The sequence below is a fragment of the Halictus rubicundus genome, chromosome 9, assembly GCF_050948215.1.
Source record: "Halictus rubicundus isolate RS-2024b chromosome 9, iyHalRubi1_principal, whole genome shotgun sequence".
In the NCBI taxonomy this organism is placed as follows: Eukaryota; Metazoa; Arthropoda; class Insecta; order Hymenoptera; family Halictidae; genus Halictus; species Halictus rubicundus.
The window spans coordinates 18,182,098-18,200,163 of record NC_135157.1 but is presented as its reverse complement, the minus strand read 5'-3'; the positions used below and the strand labels follow the sequence as shown (position 1 = coordinate 18,200,163).

General features: G+C 45.6%; 3 protein-coding genes across 9 annotated transcripts; 1 reads left to right on the top strand and 2 right to left on the bottom strand.

Annotated features, from left to right (window-relative positions):
- Positions 1–270: 270 nt before the first annotated feature.
- Positions 271–10,697, bottom strand: LOC143356966 (protein nervous wreck-like). 3 transcript variants are annotated; one of them, XM_076793069.1, is made up of 23 exons: positions 10,429–10,697; positions 6,286–6,383; positions 5,705–5,750; positions 5,548–5,633; positions 5,333–5,477; positions 4,995–5,131; positions 4,822–4,885; positions 4,603–4,731; positions 4,388–4,510; positions 4,013–4,116; positions 3,747–3,891; positions 3,602–3,679; positions 3,487–3,538; positions 3,260–3,363; positions 2,896–3,049; positions 2,590–2,765; positions 2,102–2,411; positions 1,819–2,033; positions 1,625–1,724; positions 1,371–1,523; positions 1,238–1,269; positions 523–1,149; positions 271–450 (listed from the first exon to the last, which is right to left on the bottom strand). In XM_076793069.1, the coding sequence occupies exons 1-23, from the start codon at positions 10,447–10,449 to the stop codon at positions 445–447; spliced, it is 3,105 nt and encodes a 1,034-aa protein (XP_076649184.1). In that variant the 5' UTR covers positions 10,450–10,697; the 3' UTR covers positions 271–444. The 3 variants fall into 3 exon arrangements, with proteins under 3 accessions (XP_076649184.1, XP_076649183.1, XP_076649185.1); XM_076793068.1 differs by having other exon boundaries at positions 271–1,149; positions 10,429–10,695; XM_076793070.1 differs by lacking the exons at positions 271–450; positions 1,238–1,269 and having other exon boundaries at positions 996–1,149; positions 10,429–10,696.
- A 601-nt stretch (positions 10,698–11,298) lies between these two features.
- On the bottom strand, positions 11,299–16,412 carry LOC143357364 (BTB/POZ domain-containing protein KCTD20-like). 5 transcript variants are annotated; one of them, XM_076793783.1, is made up of 7 exons: positions 16,118–16,412; positions 15,288–15,410; positions 14,427–14,543; positions 14,019–14,156; positions 13,651–13,922; positions 13,024–13,221; positions 11,299–12,496 (listed from the first exon to the last, which is right to left on the bottom strand). In XM_076793783.1, exons 1-7 carry the CDS (start codon positions 16,234–16,236, stop codon positions 12,027–12,029), a joined length of 1,437 nt encoding a protein of 478 aa, XP_076649898.1. In that variant the 5' UTR covers positions 16,237–16,412; the 3' UTR covers positions 11,299–12,026. The 5 variants fall into 5 exon arrangements, with proteins under 5 accessions (XP_076649898.1, XP_076649897.1, XP_076649900.1 ...); XM_076793782.1 differs by having other exon boundaries at positions 13,651–13,975; positions 14,021–14,156; XM_076793785.1 differs by lacking the exon at positions 16,118–16,412 and adding an exon at positions 16,000–16,104 and having other exon boundaries at positions 13,651–13,975; positions 14,021–14,156; positions 15,288–15,412.
- A 143-nt stretch (positions 16,413–16,555) lies between these two features.
- LOC143357365 (nurim homolog) lies at positions 16,556–18,010 on the top strand. The gene is made up of 3 exons (XM_076793787.1): positions 16,556–16,972; positions 17,148–17,628; positions 17,711–18,010. Exons 1-3 carry the CDS (start codon positions 16,840–16,842, stop codon positions 17,832–17,834), a joined length of 738 nt encoding a protein of 245 aa, XP_076649902.1. The 5' UTR covers positions 16,556–16,839; the 3' UTR covers positions 17,835–18,010.
- The last annotated feature ends 56 nt before the right edge of the window (positions 18,011–18,066 follow it).

Sequence of the window (18,066 nt, the reverse complement as noted above, 5' to 3'; positions counted from 1 at the left end):
TTATGGCTCTGTACAATTAACGTCTTGTAAATATGTTGCAAAAGTCGCAACATCCTTCGTTTGTTTTTTCTCTCTGTGTCTGTTTATTTGTTTTTGCGCGCGCGCGCGCGTGTGTGTGTGTGGGTGGGTGGGTGGGTGGGTGCGTGTGGATGTGTGAGCGCGCGTGTGTCTGTGAGAGAGTGTGTCTTCTTTTTTTTAAATAGTTCACTAGAGTATCGTCTAGCAAAAAGGTTGTGTACATAGTATTAACATAAAAATTTGCTCGGTTTCTCTTTTTTCCTTTTTGCCCGTTTCTACCGATACGATTCCCGGTTAGTCTTTCTTCCCAATAACTTCCGGAGATTTCCAGAATTCCAGCAAGTGCTGAAACTTATTTTGATGATTTTTCGGAAGAGCCAGTTTATTTGTTAAGGCAGGATAATCGGGATCCTCTCCGAGGTCTGGTCAATCCTAGGCATTCGATTCTTTCAGATTTTGCAGCTTCTCCAGCTGATCGGGTTGTAACTCATCTGGAATACTTGCCCTTCCCGCCATCACCATTTTCTTCGGCACGATCTCGATCTCCTCCATTTCTGTTTCCTGTTGCTGTTCGAGTTCCTGTTCCTTCTCCGCCTCCGCCTCCGCCTCAGGCTCCGTCTCCGGCTCCTGCTCCTGTCCCCGTTTCCGTTCCTGCACCTCGATCACCGTACCACGAGACGGTATCGACTGAGAGTTGTCTCCTGTGCTCGGGCCGGTCGTCGAGTCTGCCTCGCTGCCAGAACTGCTGCTAACCGGAAACGGTGCCGAGTCCGCCGGCAAATCGTCCACCGTTGACTTCTCCTCGATGTCCTCCGGTGCCTCGGTACTCTCCTCCTGATCCTCTTTTTCGTCCATGATCACGGTGGTCTCTTTGCAATCGCTTTCGTTCATGTCGGTGGTAGTGGCGCTAGACGGCATGTCACCACCTTCGGAGCTTTCGTTCGACTTGACCGTGTCGTCGACAGCCTCCTCCATTCCAGGGAACGGGTGTTCGACCTCCTCCATCGGGGTCGCCGCCGTGATCACGATCTGAGCAACGCCTAGTCCAAATTCATCTTTGGACTGGTCGTCGGCACCGTCTTCGTTGTTGTTCTCGGTGGTCGTCGGCTGTTTTGTTTTTTCTTCACCTGTCTGCAAGTACAGACCGGGAAACGGTGAATAGATTTCGGTTACGCGACGGACAACGATCGTTTCTCCCCTGAACTACCTTTACATTTACCTTGGTTCCAGATTCATCCGACACTTCTACAACTAAGCGGCAGTTTTGTGTAAATTCAGTGACGGATTAAATAGAGAGAAAAGTAATAAATGCTAGTAACGGTAACTACACGATCAAAATCGGTTCTGCTAACCTACGATTCCGGGCCCCTCGGATCCGTCTTCCTCGAACTGTGAGCCGTAATGGCTCTTCTGGTCCTTGGAGAGATTGATCACGAAACCATCTTGCGACTGCTCGACGTTCGCGTTGCTGACTTTCTCGGCAGCCTGCTGCATGTCCGCGTTCACTGGAACCATACACGACACGCATACATTCACCGTTTTCTCTGTTTCTCTGTTTGTCGATAGAATGGTTGTACCAGCTAGTTATCGACGTGCTGGTGCATACCTCTCATCATGCTCTGCGTCAACTCGTCCTCCAGGAAAAACTCTGGAACTTCGGGAGGTGTGAATACGGGAGGCGCGGAGCTCGGCGGCGTAATATTCTCCTAAAAGTAAGGTTTGAAACGAAAATGTCGAGACGATGGAATAGGAAGAAACAGTTGGGTTTGCTAATCGAACGAAAACCGATCGAAAGGTAACCTGCGGGGTTAAAGGTGAACCGTCGGCGGCGCACGGCTCCATGATCAAAGAGGGGAATAATCCTCGATTCCCGCGGATCTCTCCCTCCCACCATCCGTCGTCGACGTCGTGCGGATCTTTCCTCAAAATTTTCACAACGTCGCCCTCGTAAAAGCTGACCTCCTCGTCGCACGTGGCGTCGTAGTCGTAGAGGGCGATACAGTATTGTTCGGGCTCTGCGATAAGAACGCGATTAATTAAGAGTCGATTCGATTCGAGTTCGGTCGAAGAATCTTGAAATTACCTCCTATATGATTTTGTAGAATGGCTGGTTCCGGAGCAACCTGTTGCAAGTTAGCGTCAGGATCGACCGCGTCGTGATCGTCGATCGTGTAGTCCACCGAGGAGAAAGATATCTGATGGACGAGCCCCGGCCCTTGGGAAGTCAGGCTGGAAGTGGTCTCGGGATCGCGCTCGACATCCAGATAGTTTTGCGGAACGAAACCTTCCTCGCCGCGGTAGTTGCGAGCCCGCAGCCAACCGTCCCCGTCGCCCTCGCCGACCACTTCGAGCTGCTCGCTCTCGACGATCGACAGTTCGTCCGGATTTTGCGCCTGCAACGAAATTCACGGCAACCATTGCCATTTCAAAGTTTCCGAAAGCTTCCGTTTCCGTTTCCGTTTCCGTTTCCGTTTCGCCCGACGACACTGAATCTCGTAATTCAAACACTTGGAGGCAGGCACTCCAGGCAAATCGAAACGTCGAGTAACTATCGAATATGTGCATATGTACCGTATAGGAATATAACGCGGTGCACTTGTAAATCGGTTGCGAGGGAGGAGGCGGTTCGGATGTTTCGCAGGCCTCTGTCTGCTCGTCTTTCTCCTCGTTGTCCCAATCGACAGCCGTGGGATCATCCCAGCCGACGGTCAACTGCTCTATTCGTTGTTTCTCTTGTTCGAGCAAAGCTGTTACAGAAACGAAATGTAGAATTGTTATCGTTGGCCGCACACAACCGCACGCCCGTTCGAATTTGTCTCGGAGAAGATTGATCGTACTCTCGAAATCGATCGATCGATTCGTAAACCATACGCTCACCGTCGACTTCCTCGCTGTCGTGCCTCTGTCTTTCCTCGGTCGTTTCTTCTTCCTGCTGGGACACATTCTTCACGCTGCCTGGCCGCTCGACCGTGGTCAGGTCGCTTCCACCGTCTCCGTCGCTGTCGTAAAACGAATCCGAGGACGGATGTTCCTGTGCGACGTCGAAAACAACATATTAATGGAATCCTATTATTCTTGTCGTATCCTGCACTAGCGTGATTCGACCAAAGTATTCTACCAAATCCTATTGGACGATTTTAACGATCAACGAAGCTAGGTATAGCGAGTACAAGAGAAATAGGACGGCAATCCTATTATTTTGTCTCACGGATTAGCGAAAGTAGATAAGGACTGCGAGTACCGCCGTTCCAGAAGCGTCGGTTCTCACGGAGAGGGAGCTGGCCGAGCGTGGCATGTCCTGCACGCTCAATGTCTCGACCTCCTGCAGCCACTCGTCGACGTTCACTGAAGAAACAATGAGAACGATGGCGTCGTCGACGGTCGACGCAACCGCGAACGACACGCAATCAATCGGTAACTAATCGAAAAACTACTGATCGAGGACTGGACAAAAAGAATTTTACGTACCTCCGCCGTTCCTAAGGCAATCTATTCGCGCCTCTGCTTTCAACTTTGCCGTCTAATGGACAAATAATGGACAACGCGTTAGAAAGGGAATATTTCTTTAATCGAAAAAACATACCTCTGCGCGTCGTATCGCGTGCTTCAGCTCGTCGATTTTCGTGTCTATATCCGGACCTTGCGGATCGTTTGGATCAGTCTGTAAAATCGATACGAACATGAAATCTCTCTCTCTCTCTCTCTCTCTCTCTCTTTGTTCAGTTTACCTTTTGTCCAGACTCTTTTAGCTGAGCGAGATTCTGCAATTTCCTAGTATTCTCCCGGACGCTGCTTAATTCACGCGCTATTCTCGTCGACCAGCGACGAGCCTCTTTTCCGAGCGTAGCCGCGGCAGAGTGATCGGCGGTTACCCTGCAAACAATTCATTGTCCGCGTCGCAAGTATGATAATCGTTGTTATGTCGATGAGTCGACGATACACGTATCGATAACGGGCTGATATTCGATTCTATCGTAGTAGATGGTTCACGGACCTGTCTACGGGATCGTTGTCGCAACACTCGAAGTCGTACTGTATGTGCTGCTTCAAAACGGGATAGTACAAACAGCAGCACTGTATGTTGTACTCTCTGGTGAGCTGTAACACGAGCGACAGAAATCACATCGGTGACCGGTTCCTAAAAATGATTTTCTAGTGTAGTCTACCGGTACGAGTTTACAGTTATGTACCGTCAAACCCGACGCGACGCGACGCGAAAACACCTTCGTCTCGTTTACGAAAATCGTTGAACAAGAAGGAGACGGATCGCGTTCAATCTTCCGACAGTTTGAATTTCTGTCGAAGCAAACCTTTCGTCGTTTATCGCGGTACCGTTTATGGTACCGTGTGTCGAACGAACTACACTCACTTGTTGCGCTTGGTCGCGAATTTTAGTGAAGCTGTTCTGTGTTGCCAGACAGGTCAGGAGTTCGGTGCGACCCATCAGCGTTAAATATTCGGCTACCTTATCGTAAACGCCTTGTTCCAAATACTGTTCGCGGTACATGGGAAAGACGGGAGAAACGTTAGATCCGTAAAACTGTCCAAGATCGTAGGGAAACGTTAAGGATCGAATTGACCGACCTGCATGGTGTTCTGTAAATCGACTACAAAATATCTATTTTGATGGGCATTCGCAGCGGCGAGGCTAAGTAGATAATCGTTCCGAGCTCCCGTTGATTTTTCCTCCAGAGCGTCGCGTTTCGAGCTGACCTGCGGGGCATCGATACTCTAATGCAAACACACTATCGTGCTAAATATTCGATTAGTCGATTACCGATGACTGATTCGTTTTCGCTCTACCTTTGCGCTGTTCTTCTGCAACGACGTTATCGACTGAAAGAAGGATCCTTTCTTTTTCTTTAATCTGAAAACGATTAAACGACCACACAGCATCGTTAGCCCCGTCGATCGATCGATCGATCGCGAAAGTGACATTAACCGAAGCTTCGGCTTCGGCTTCGACGAATACGTACTTTTCCTCGATATCTTTTGCCTTGTCCCGAACGTCGTGAGCACTGTGCTCCTCGTCAAAGTACAACTTTTTCGTTTTGTCTACGTCTTGCACGCACATTTGCAACTCTTTTTGTACTATCATCAGTTGGTCGATTGCCTGAAACAGAACGCGTGCAATAACTGGCCGGCAACGGTAGACTAAATTGAGAAAAGTAGAATGCGGGAAATACAAGTTTGACTCGCAGCCTGCTTCGAGGACCGACGAACATCGTCGGACGAGAACCTCTTAAGCGTACGAGTATTATAAGATGAAATTGATCGTGCCAAGGAAAAATATTGATTTATTTATCCGCTATACCTTCTTCGAGATTTGGAGTTTGTGCATCTTCAAGCTTTTAGCGTCGTCGGCGATTTGCTGCTGGAAAACCTCGACAGCTGCTAGCCGAGCTCTAGCCAGCTTCTCGTTTTCCTCGAGTACGGTCCGCCAAACGTTCCACATGTTCCTGAAGCGATTCAAACATCTCAAACTCTATAAAGAGCGATCGAGAATCGCGGTTGAACGGACGACCCTACCATTTTTCGTCTCCGCCATCGATCTTTAGGTCCGGGATATTTGGTATTTTCTTGTTCAGATAGGCAGAAGATATTTTGAGGAGCGCCTGTAACAAACCGTTCGTCGAGCGTTCATCGAACAAATTGGATTTCATAGTTTGCGGCTCCAGCCACTTACCTCCGAATATGATTTCTCGATTGCGGATTTTTTTATCGTGAAGTTCCTGAAAAAAGTCGGTAAGAATTTATAACGTTACTTTGGTTTCCTTAATTGTTATGTAATGGATATGCATGCGTAAGCGCTCGTAGTTGAGTTATCAATTTCGATAAACTACCCGGCATTGCAACCGTGCACCGGTGAATTAATGAATCAAACATTGATATCGGACCGACTCGCGTATAGTACTCGTCGGGTAGAGATTCTACGCGAAAGAAATTCCAACAACAAAATGCGGATAAGATCGTTGCGTCGCGTCGCGTCTCGTCTCGTCTCGTCGAACAAACATAACGAAGTAGAAATTTCTGGACGATATCGACAATGGAATGCGCGTGCAATAGCACTAGATTCACGAGTCACGATTTACGATTCATGGTTCGCGTCAAGAATCGGTGCGATCGGAGTGAACTTGTATCCCGTTCGAAAGTAAAAGTATGACCGGTGTCGAAGAGAGATGGAAACCGCTGACGCGAAATGACTGGAGGCTTAGAGCGTTTAAAGGTCTTTTAACTAATCCCCTTTTACATAAGTGCGGAACTCACCGAATATCCTCCAGAAGGTCGCACTCGTGCTGATTTTTCGCCTGCAACTTGGCCGCCTGCTCCGCGTGTACATTCTTCAGAAATTTTGCGTAATTTCCCTACGGAAACAGAGAATGTTTCATCGCATCGCGGAATCGGCAATTTCTTTTCCATCGGTCGACAGTTTTCGAGTACCGAAGAGATTTTCGGCAGATTGAATGTCGTTGCGAGGCGACTGATCCAAGAAACGAGTTGTACCGGAGCGTTGCCGCGCCGCGCCGCGCGACGGATAACAAATACAAAAGGTTGTCTCCCTTTCCGCTTCGATTATTGGTTGTTTGCACGGGTTGCATCCGATAATTACCGGTCAAGGGAGCTAACAAGGGTGACGCTTTAATCAACGGCAACGGTGTTCGAAGTCAAGTTCAATTTTGTAATAGATACAGCTGCATCGACGATCCCTTTACGCATCGGGGATCGTATTGACCCCGTGAACTCTGGTCAATGCTCGTCCGAGCGAATACCACGCTCGATGTTTCAAGACGTCCAAGCCCAGGTTGACGGCAACTCGATGGATTTTCTTACGTTTATGAACGACAAACGAACAACTTTCTCCTGATACCGAGAGCCGTTTCGCTGAACATATTAGATGGCTTATAAATCGATTACAAGTCCAGTGATTCGTGCAATAAGGAGTATCCGATTTTGTAACGAGAAAACATTTTAACCAACATTTTTGGGACACCCTGTATGTATACTGTATAGGAGGAGTCTCAGTTGCTAATTTAAACAGTTGGAAACAGTTATCGAATCCGCTTTGTCGTTAACAATTCATCTATGTGTCACAAGAAATAAAAAACAGTCGGAGAAAGGGGAAAGTACTGTTCAAGTAGTATAGGGGATTTTGGGCCAGACAGTCCTGACCGCGAAGCGCGATGACTCGTCGCCAGTCGCAACGCAACGACGCGGCGCGGCGCGGCGCGGCACGGCGGGAAGCGACGCGACGCGCGCGTATCGCTGCTAATCAATTCGCACAAAGGGGTAACCTCGTTCGATCTCGTTGAAATTCTGACAGGTCTCCTATCGATTTTCCTTGAACGTCTGGCGTTGCATTTTTGAATGCTTCCACGGTCTAAAGACTAGTACGTAATCGCCGCGTGCGCGCCCACTGGTTCCAGCATTGTTACGCAGATCGTTAAACGGAGGAAAGCTAAGCGTGGTCATCGGCGCCGAGTGCGATGTAAATTTCGAGGCTTCTTTTCCCTTGCCACTAGTTCTTCTGAGCTTTCCTACTTGTCCTGCGTTCAAAAATCATTTTCCACTTGTCAGAAATGCGTCTCCAACACGATTGGAAGCAGCAGCTTCGACCAACGTGACTCGAGGACGAAGAATGCAACTTTAATGCACGACGGGAATTTTTTTAAACCGAGCCAAGAGCAGCATGGTTGCGTGGAATATTTCACAAGAGCACCCTACGCGAGAGAGAGAGAGAGAGAGAGAGAGAGAGAGAGAGAGAGAGAGAGAGAGAAAGTGGGCGACGTGACACAGCGAAGAATTTTCGGTTGAGGATAAAAAACCGCGTTCAAGGATATTTATAGCCGGAACACCCGCGACAAAGACGTTTATTACTTTGGAAAAAGCCATCTATCGATCGTAGGAGCCAACGCCGAGGCCCTCCGGCTGTTGAGAAAGGGATGCAGCCAACCGGTGTTCGAGGATTACTTTGGAAATGGTTCGTCTACCGAAAAAAGTATCATTTTTATGTTTGAGCGGCTCGCGTTTCGAAACTATTTTCGGTTGAGTACGCTTCGCGAGAGATCGGCTAGGTTCGTCAAACGCGAAATCGGCCGTAGGCGACGACGAAATGTTCCGAATGCAAAGAATAAACAGAATGCCGAGCGGTGCGGAACCAAAGCATGTTCGCTTCAAACTCGCATCGACGCGACGCGTACGAGTCGACGAGTGGAAGTGGGTCAGGAATCCCCGGATCTTTAACTACGAAACTTTATTGTCGTGAAACAGAGGGCGAAGGGACGGTCGCGCAACCCGACAAATAGGTCAGTAAATTTGATTGCCCTCGCATGCACGGTGACGGCCTCCTCCGTGATCCCACGTAGCCCGCCTCTCCGCAAAGGACTATTCGTTTGATCAAGTTCATCCGCGCGTGCCACCGACAACTGGTGTCGGCCAAACGATCTGTCCGGTTTTAATGAAACTTGCACGCAAGATACGATCCGAATAAATGTTTGACGATTAGTTCTTGTGGCAGCTGTCATTTATATTCGAGAGAATAGGCCGGGAGTTAGGTCGGGAATAGGCACTAATATTCATATTTTTAAAGAATCTACGAGGATTTGTTCGTGCTTCTTCCGTATCATACCATATACATACATATATATTTTCGAGGTGATCGATTGAATGCGGTGTGCAATCAATCCTCCGACTTGAATGGTTCAATTTTCATCTCCTGAATACGCACAACGGCCGCGGAAGAAAGAACATGCCAAATATTTTCTCCGAGTTGTAAATCGCAGCACGCGAACGACAGAGTCGGAGGGAGTTGCTCGATCAGTGGTCAGTGGTCAGTGCCCCTTCCGAACAACCGGAAAATGCCAGATTAGCAGAAAACTATTAAACGAACCCGTTCAAGGATATTGTACGGCGTACGGTATCGTTTCAGAAGAAACTTGAATTAGGCTTCGACTCTCGTGGTCGCGAACGTGAAAGCGGTAGCAGAGCATCGGCGGGGTAAACCGTAAGTACATACGTACATATGTACGTATGTTGGAGCTAGGAGAGTTGAGCGTCAACCAGAAATCGTTATCCGTGTGCATAATAAAGGCTATATTATTGCGCGAGGAAGGCAGAGCACGGGCCACGGGCCACTGGCCACTGCCCACGGAGCACGGACATCCTTTAATCGAACCTGTCGCGCTCGAAGCTTCCGGTTCAAGTTTCCACGAGATATGGAAGCTAATCGCCAATGGTCGGCCTTGATCGAACCACAATGCTCCCTATAGGGACGCTGCGAGATCTTTTAACGATGAATCTGTAGTCTCGAAACGACCGTGACCGAACGAATCTAAACGATCGATCGATGCGAGCGTTTCAACGATAGAATTTTCCAACAACTCGAGAACATGAGAGAGGTCTCGATCACGAGGAAACATGGCTACCGAAAAACTGTCCTACATTCAAAATTCCGGATCGATTTGGTTGGGCGCGATGTTATAGATATGCATATGTAAGGAATGGTCAGAAATTCGACGAAAACTGGGTCTCCGAAGACAATGTATGTATTTACAATACTAATCGAACGTGCGAGGGAATTGCGCTCGACGGACGCGAGAAATAGCGGATCGAGGTGACGCGGAAGCGATCTCTGCGCGATGTGTACGCTGCAGGCTGCTATCAATCCGAATGTTTCTAGTCCGTTCCGCGGATTTTCAGGTCATCTTTCGGCGTGTAAGCTCGGGAGCGAGCGGACGAGGACCCGAACACGGCGCGCATCGATTTTCCCATCGTGGCCAACGTTCGAGCTGGCTCTACGTCAATTTTTCTCCAAGACGTGCCAGCGGGGCGAGATCGATACGCGGCCATCTCGATCGTTCCTAAAAAACAGGACTAGGTGTCTTTCGGATCCCCGTATTCTCGTTGTCGTTCCAACTGTCATTCTAGCTGCCGTCGTCGCTATCGTTGTCGCGTGACACCTTCCGAGAACCATGCTCTCTTTCGATACCGAAACAACGTAAATCGTTTCGTTTCGTTGCGGAGCGTCGCCGAGTCTATATCGCGTCGAGCAAATTTTGTTCCGCGACGCGCGACGAGCAACGAGCGACGAGCGACGAGCGACGAGCGACAAACGACGCGAGACAAGGAGATTAGATCGGCGTTGGCCGATTCTCGAGGACTCGCGAGGACATACGAACGAAATCTGCTCGGAGGAACGGCGTAACGAGCGTAAAGAACGCGTAAAGAAATGAGAGAACAGAGAACGAGATAGGGGGCGGTTTTGGCAAAAGAAACAGGAATTTGTTAACGATCGAACATATAAATTCGAGGAGAACAGACTGGCATGTGATCGAGGATGCGTTAAACGACTGTTAGACTGTTGGATTCTCTCGGCTTGTCAGGCTGTGTTAGGCTGTTGGGTTTCTCTCTTACTTTTCTTGGTGGTGGTTGCATGCTGGACGAGCGTCGAGCGGCCTGCTCCGCAGCCTCACCGCTGGCAGCCCGTTTTACACCGTCCGGGCCGGGGAGGGGTGCTCTGTTGTTTTCGTACGCCTCACCCGACACACAACAATGAACGCGCAACCACCCTCTTCACAGATCGCGTGTCCGTACGCTACTGCTCTCCTGCCCTCGACCAAACTAGCCTGTTTATTGATCGCACGCGCGCCTGCGTCCTCTCGATGATACGCCTTCGGGATCTCTCGTTACTCGTTATCCTCCCCTATGCATGCCGCTCCCTCTTTCTCTCTGAACCCTCTTCGACGTGTCCACGGTTCGTTCGGCTTGACTCGGCTCTCTCGCGCCACCCGCGCACTCTGTACTGACCTCCGCTTCCTTGGCATTTACCGACCACCGACATGAACCCGATCACCAGATACATATTCTCGTTTATTAAAACGTTTCGGTCGAACGTTTGCAAACAAAATTCAGACAATTTCGAAAACTAAACAATTCTATCGAGCCTGTAGGTAGTTCCGAAAAAATATCATCGTTCATCGCTCACGTTGCAGTTTACAGTTGATAATCGATAGTTTTTTTCAATAGCACTCTACATTGAATAGGTACCGATGGAGTAGGTGTACTCGTATAGTGAAAAGGCGATACGACCGAATAGAAATATCCTTGGAAAGACTGATTTCTTTGAGCCACCAAGCTGTCCGAGACCCCTTCATTCTTGAACGACGAACTTGGGCCTGGTCTTGGGTTGAATCTCAAGGGACGATTTAGAAGCAAAGAGATATCGTGTACGCGATCATTCGATCGATCGTGTTTGCGTTACGGCGAAATAAGTAAACAACTAGGGAAAACGTAGACTCGGAAACGGTATTCAACTTTATTAATTGTATAAAACGGGAGAGTGTTTATTGCAGATATATATACGCACACACACACACACACACACACACACACGCGCACACACACACACACACACACACACATATATATATATCTGCCTAACAACGAGTCCGTTGCTTCGCGTTTGACACATTTGTAATATGTAGTTGTAAGAAACGTTGAATGTCTCGCATAGAAAATTGAAAAAGGTTGCGCGCAACGTTTGTCGTTAAATAAATTTAAACGCTACGTACATGCATACAAGGACTATCGCAAGATACTATAGTATAGACGACCTTCCCCACGAAGCGAGAAGCGATCGTTTTTCTCGACGCGACGTTTATTAATCTCCGACCGGACGGAACAGTGAAACGGTCGAAAATCGAGGAAACCCGACTCGCCTCTCTCTCTCTCTCTCTCTCTCTCTCTCTCTCTCTCTCTTGCCGTAGCATCCCTCCCACCCTTTCCTTTCTTAAGCCTTTCTTCGATAAGGTTGTTTGCGCGTTAAGCGAAACAGTTTGTTCGACTAACGTGCGTCGGTAGGTTGCTTTAGAAATATATGGAAACCACTGTGAAGCGTCCTCTTTGGAAAATCAACTTTGGATTTGAAGCTTGAAATTGACGCGAGAAGAAAGCGGTCCACAAACGGTCGCAGAGTTCCGTAGTTTTCGTTTGATCGATTCGGAAACGAATGTTCATAGTAACTCGTCGGCCGGCATCGGGCCGAGGTCCTGATCGGCCGGTAATCCCACGGCTCCTTCGACGTCCGCTTCTGGACCGGCGGGCATCACCACTTCCGGTTGGGTTGCTGGTTCCGTAGATTGCAACAGGCCCATTCCTATGGGGTTCGCGCCGGCGTCTAGCACCGGATCGGCAGTAGCTTCCGCGAGGTTCGTCACGGATTTCGATTTCAGGCACTGAAAGTCAACGTGCCGGCTTTTCGCCTCCTCCTTCTCCCAGGACATGTGAATGAAAGGCCTTTGCACGTAATTGTAGATCACCTCGGACCGTCCTCCCGCCCTTGTCTTCACTTTCTCTTTGTAGGTAGGATAGCCTTCGATGCCTAAGCGGATCTTTTTCAGGCATCGTTCCTTCATCACCTGCTTAGCCACGTCCCTATTCTCGATGTACTTGAAAAACCGATACATAGCGGTGCTGTTGACGGCTATTGGAAAGTAAAAAGACAGCTTTGGTCGATTCTGCTATCGGAGAACTGTTTTGTTTTGATCGTACAAACGATAAATCATGTTGCTCGGCCAAATTAGACTAGAACACGTTTAATATTTCGGTTACGAAGCTATGTAAAAGAACGATTTTCGGGATTACAATCCATTCGATTGCATTGCGTTGCATTGCGTTGCACTGCATTGCATTGCATTGCATTGCATTGCATTGCATTGCATTGCATTACATTGCATCTCGTCTCATCTTATCTTATCTTTTCTATCGTTATGGGAGACCGGAGATTGCGTCTCGGCCCGACTTAATATGGTCGGAAGTGTTGCAAACAACACGTTCGATGTGGTTATCGATTTTCTATTTTATACGTATATTCAACGTACCGTGGCAGCGTTCTATATAGAATGTGCAACGTGCAATGTATAATGTACGTATATTTCCAACCTTGGTGCCGTGAAAAGAAAAAAATGAGAAAGTAATAAAAATAAGGCTAGGTATCGTTCGAGCACTTACTTTGCGAGTACTCCTCTCCCATTTGCGGGGGATACTCTTCGTCCCAGTCGACGATATCGTCTTCCAGTAAAACGACGATGTGACATTCACGATCACCTCTACGCGCACTGTTTACCATCAGGGGCAACATCAAATCCTCGAGGAACACTTCGAACTGGCAGCGCGCGCCTTCGTTAGACAACTCATGTAATAACCCTCCTACAATCAATTGTCTAGTTTCTAGAGTTCTTCCCGTTTAACGCGCACCGCGCTCAAAGGATTACGCGGTGGCCGTAATCGAATTTCAAAATACGTAGTACACTGTCCAACCGATCCAAACCGATCAGCTTGGTCCGATTTCCAATATCCGCTTTAGTAGATATCTGATTTCTAGGAAGAACATCGAAGCGAGTTCGATTCGTGAAATCAATTCGAAATAATTTGAATCTGTTGCCAAGGATCGTCCAAGGACCGAGCACATGTCTAGGCGGTTACTTTGCAAATTCAATTTCGCGTTGAACAGTGACATACATATGTATGTACGTGTCTAGTAGAAACCCGCTTGCCTGCGTATGTCAAGTATTCCACTTCGAGTACGTGTATCCTTTAAACGTATAATAGATTGGTTAATCGGAACTTTAGACTTACTCAAATTCTGACATTTCACTGTGTTAGCATCGAAAGGAACAAGAAGATAGTCGCACGCCTCCCGCAACTCTTGTACCGCGACTGTCGGTGGGCAACGTATCACTCCACCTTTATAGTAATCGAGGATAGCTCTAAACACCATGGCAGACACGCCTTCCGCAACTTCGTATTCGCCACGTTCATTCGGTTGAGCATATTCAACGCCGGAAGAGAACATTCTTCCCAACATTGTATTTGGATGTGCGGTGAACAAGGAACGGTCAAGGATAAATCTGGACATTAATGCATAGTCTCGAGTTAACGCATACGATTCTATTCGTGTTACCTCGAACAGTTGAACCAACTCTATAACAACAACATACACTTACACGGTATTATCCACGATAAGAGTAATGCGATCGTTGCTGGCCGGTGGATTGTTTACACCGATGACGGGCGCCGACGACGGTAAATTGTCCCTACATTGATTCTGCTGACTTTTTCCAACAGCAACCCCGGTACAGAGTCTGAAGCAAAGCAGAATTTAAGCGACCGTTCGAATATATTCACCGCTAACGTCCGTACAAGACAGAAAAGTTGCAGCTAATAAAACACGTGGAAGCGATGCACAAGTGTCGAACGAATTTCTAAACAATACCTACCTCTCGGATAACGATGCCCGAACTTTCTTCCGGTTATACAATGTACGGAAACAATTTGTACTAAAGGTCGCTGATACGTTCGTGTACCTTGTCGAAATGGTAATACAAAAACCTATGTTTAGCTGCGGTTATTACCTGTTCTGTTGATTAATATTTGTATTTTGCCTGCCAGAATTGAAGGAATGACAGTGCCTTTCATTGCTTCCGTCTCTTTGAACCAGACAAGATTTTGGTTTGGAAGAGCCACCACAACTACATGCAAAACAACGACATTACCTTTCTAATGACTGCATTCGACAAGCATCGTGTATTATCTACAATTCTAATACGATGACTGGTTTCGATTAAGAATCGTGTATGTACATGAAATTTTGTTACGATAACGCCCTCTTCGTTTCTACCGGCTATCCGACCGATTAGACCTTAGAAGGTATGCATCTAATTATGTATTAATATCTTACCGCGATCTCTTACTAAACGAGCCTGACAAACAGACATCTAACGTTAAATAATTCCATGGAAAGCGTACACGATACCAGTTAAACGATAATACGACCGTACAGTATGAAAGAAAGTTGTAGAACTTGTAGAGAGTAATGTAAAATGCTGAAAGAATGTCGAGCAAATTGTTCCTCGACGTATAGATTTCAAACTAATCTAATATTTAAGGTATACGTGAGAAAAGAATATTTGTTCTTAATTAAGAAATTAACATGCACGTAACATAGTGTACGACAACAGCCTCAAATACATGCTACGATGTAAACGTATAATTACCGAAGTAGAATTTTAAAAGGACTTATAAATTACGGATAAAACAGTTATGTTATCGTTTGTCTAAGATGGTTTTCTTATCTTGCAGAGATAAGAAATTAAACTGCTAACGTTTAAGTATTATTATATATCCGTAATCGAGGTTCGTTGTTTTTCCTTGCTCCGTTCTATATCGAGAAATATAACTGCTTTGTTCTACTTTCTATAGACAAAACATTGTACCTCATTCTGTTCCTATAAATACGATGTCGTCCTCTGTCGTCTGTTTCTTTGTCCGTTTCTGCGTCGCTACTGCTATCCTGTAAATAATTCAAGTGGTCTGCGTGGTTCGACATCTTGGACCAGCTGTGAAAATTCGTTAGAAATTAAAAATCGAGCAAACGCTGTGCAACCATGAAAATTAAATTGTTTTGCACTCTCTAGAAAATCTTTAAACAGGTAACAAATGTACCTACGTGTAATGAAATTTTGCACGCATTCTCAACTATTTTTCTACAAGATAGCTAAATTGTGGTTGTTTCTGTAAGTGGTATGTACGCATGTTTGTGTCCAATTCAACAGAAACGAAGAGAAAAGAAACATTTTGCTACCCCATGGAGAAATAACATGTTGTCTAGATGTTTTGTTACAGTTATGTATGGTTTCTTGCGATGCTTGAATATTGTTAGGTTCATTGGATGTAGAAATGTTCAACCGACACTATTTACATATGTAGGATTATGCAATAAAAATTAAATCGATCATGTAGAAGTTTAAAAGCACTTCACAAACTACTGTTGCACTTCCTGGCAATCATTTGTCGAAATAAAAACGTGAAACGCGCAAATGATGAAATAATGGTATGGCAAAAGTTTGAAGGAAAGAAATACTTTTCAAGTATTTTCGTGGAAAATTATATCGCAATGTTGTTGTGCAACACTCGAAATATACTTATCATGGTAAACAGTTTCGATGGAATATTGCAAAACGTTCTATTATGTTATACGCTTTCGTGTTCTGTGTTCTCTGTGAAATGCTTATGCGTCATTCACACACGCGTTCCGAATACTCACATGTTCGATATTGACAGGTAAAAGCCGAGTTTCTTTAAAAGCCAGCTGGCCGACGAACAAATGTCGAAACCGCAAGATTGAAAATTAACCTGCACTCTCCTTTTGACAGGAAGTTGCATTCCAAACCGATGAAACGGATAACGCTAAACACCGCACAGCCATAGATGGCAATTCCTTTTGACAGACACTGACCGACCTGCGGATCGCATTATGTAGCTCGCCAACATTTACGATATCGTTCACCGAACAACGATCAATGTAAATCGGCTAATTCTCGATTAAGAAGTACATATATTCTTGCAGCGTATGAAACAACTCGGAATTGGTTTTATCCTTTTGCGTTATCACCCGAAGATCGCTAATTGCTGCACGTTTCATCCGAGAAACATTTTGAAACGATGGGAACTCGCGCCAAGGTATTCGTTGGTTCGTTTAATAATTTCACCCAAGTTTCGGATCTACATGGTTCGCCTATATTCAATGACTCGGAAAGCTGTAATGTAAAAATGTAAATAAACACTTGTAAACGATTATAAGATTCTTCTCATATTGACTCGTATTGATCAACGCATTCGAATCGTATAGATTTTGTTGCCGATACAACAATTAAAACGTACAGTTGTAATTGTATGTACGATGTAGAATAATTGTACGCTTCTGCTGGTGATGGTGATTGAATCGCATTTCGTTTCGTGGCACAGAAGCTATACATTTTCACAAATATGATTCTGAAATGTGTCAGTGTAGTAACGTGTGCCGCGTATTTTTTATACACTTTCTACGTTTTATGTAACCTGACGTACTTTTTGTCAAATCACAAATTAAATGACGGAACGAGAGTGTCACCGGAAAAAGGTAAACTAAACAGTAACTGTAATTACGTTGATACACATATAAATACGTCTAGATGTATATGTAAGGTGCAGTTTGTAACAATCTATGTAATACCGATACACTGAATTCGGCAATTATCGTTCCATGGAATATCTTAGCAAAAGTTGAGACTTTATCCGATAAATTTCTATTACAGATGATTCTGCTGATTCGGTGGTGTGGTTATTAATTTTAAACATGTCCTTGTTGAGCGTATTCATGCTACAACACACGCTTATGGCTGGCGATTTTATGAAACGCTTGTTTCTGAAATTACATATGGATTATATGGAGAGAAGTATATATAATATTGCCAGTGCTGCGACTCTGCATTTGCTGGTTAATCAGTGGCAAATCGTGCCATCGATTTCATGGTGGAAAATCGATACATCTTCCAACAATATTCTGTGGTACATATTTACCAGTTTCCATGTTCTGGCTTGGTCGATAATTTATAGCGGATGTTTAATGATGGACATATCCGAGCTTACCGGACTGAAACAAGTGTACTATAAATTTTCGTCCAGACCGAGTCCGATGTCGATGAAATCCAGTGGATTGCTACGTTATTATTCTCACATGAGGCATCCGAGTTTTACAGGATTTCTCATTATCCTATGGATATACCCTTACATGACGTAAGATATATTTCGAAAGAATTATTGTCGTATCACGATTAAATAATTAATTTTTCTTTTTCTTTGTCTTTTCCTTTTGTAGATTAGACAGAATAATGTTAGGTTCGATACTCACAGTCTACATGGCTCTGATGTGGAACATTGACGACGAAGATTATAATTATCATGCTACTCTAGTCAGAAGAAAACAAGCAGAATTATTTTAATCTTTACTTGTACATGCAGAGTAGAGTGTTCTACGCTACGCTACTTTAACGTCTCGGCCTTTGTGTTCATTATATTTAAGTTATTCACGCCTTTGTAATATAATATTATTTTCGTGGCTTTACATTTTGAAACATGTATTTGACGAAGATAAATAAATATATATTATACACACGTACATATAGATATAGATACGTATGTATACACTTATAAGATATTGGCATTGTAATTCTA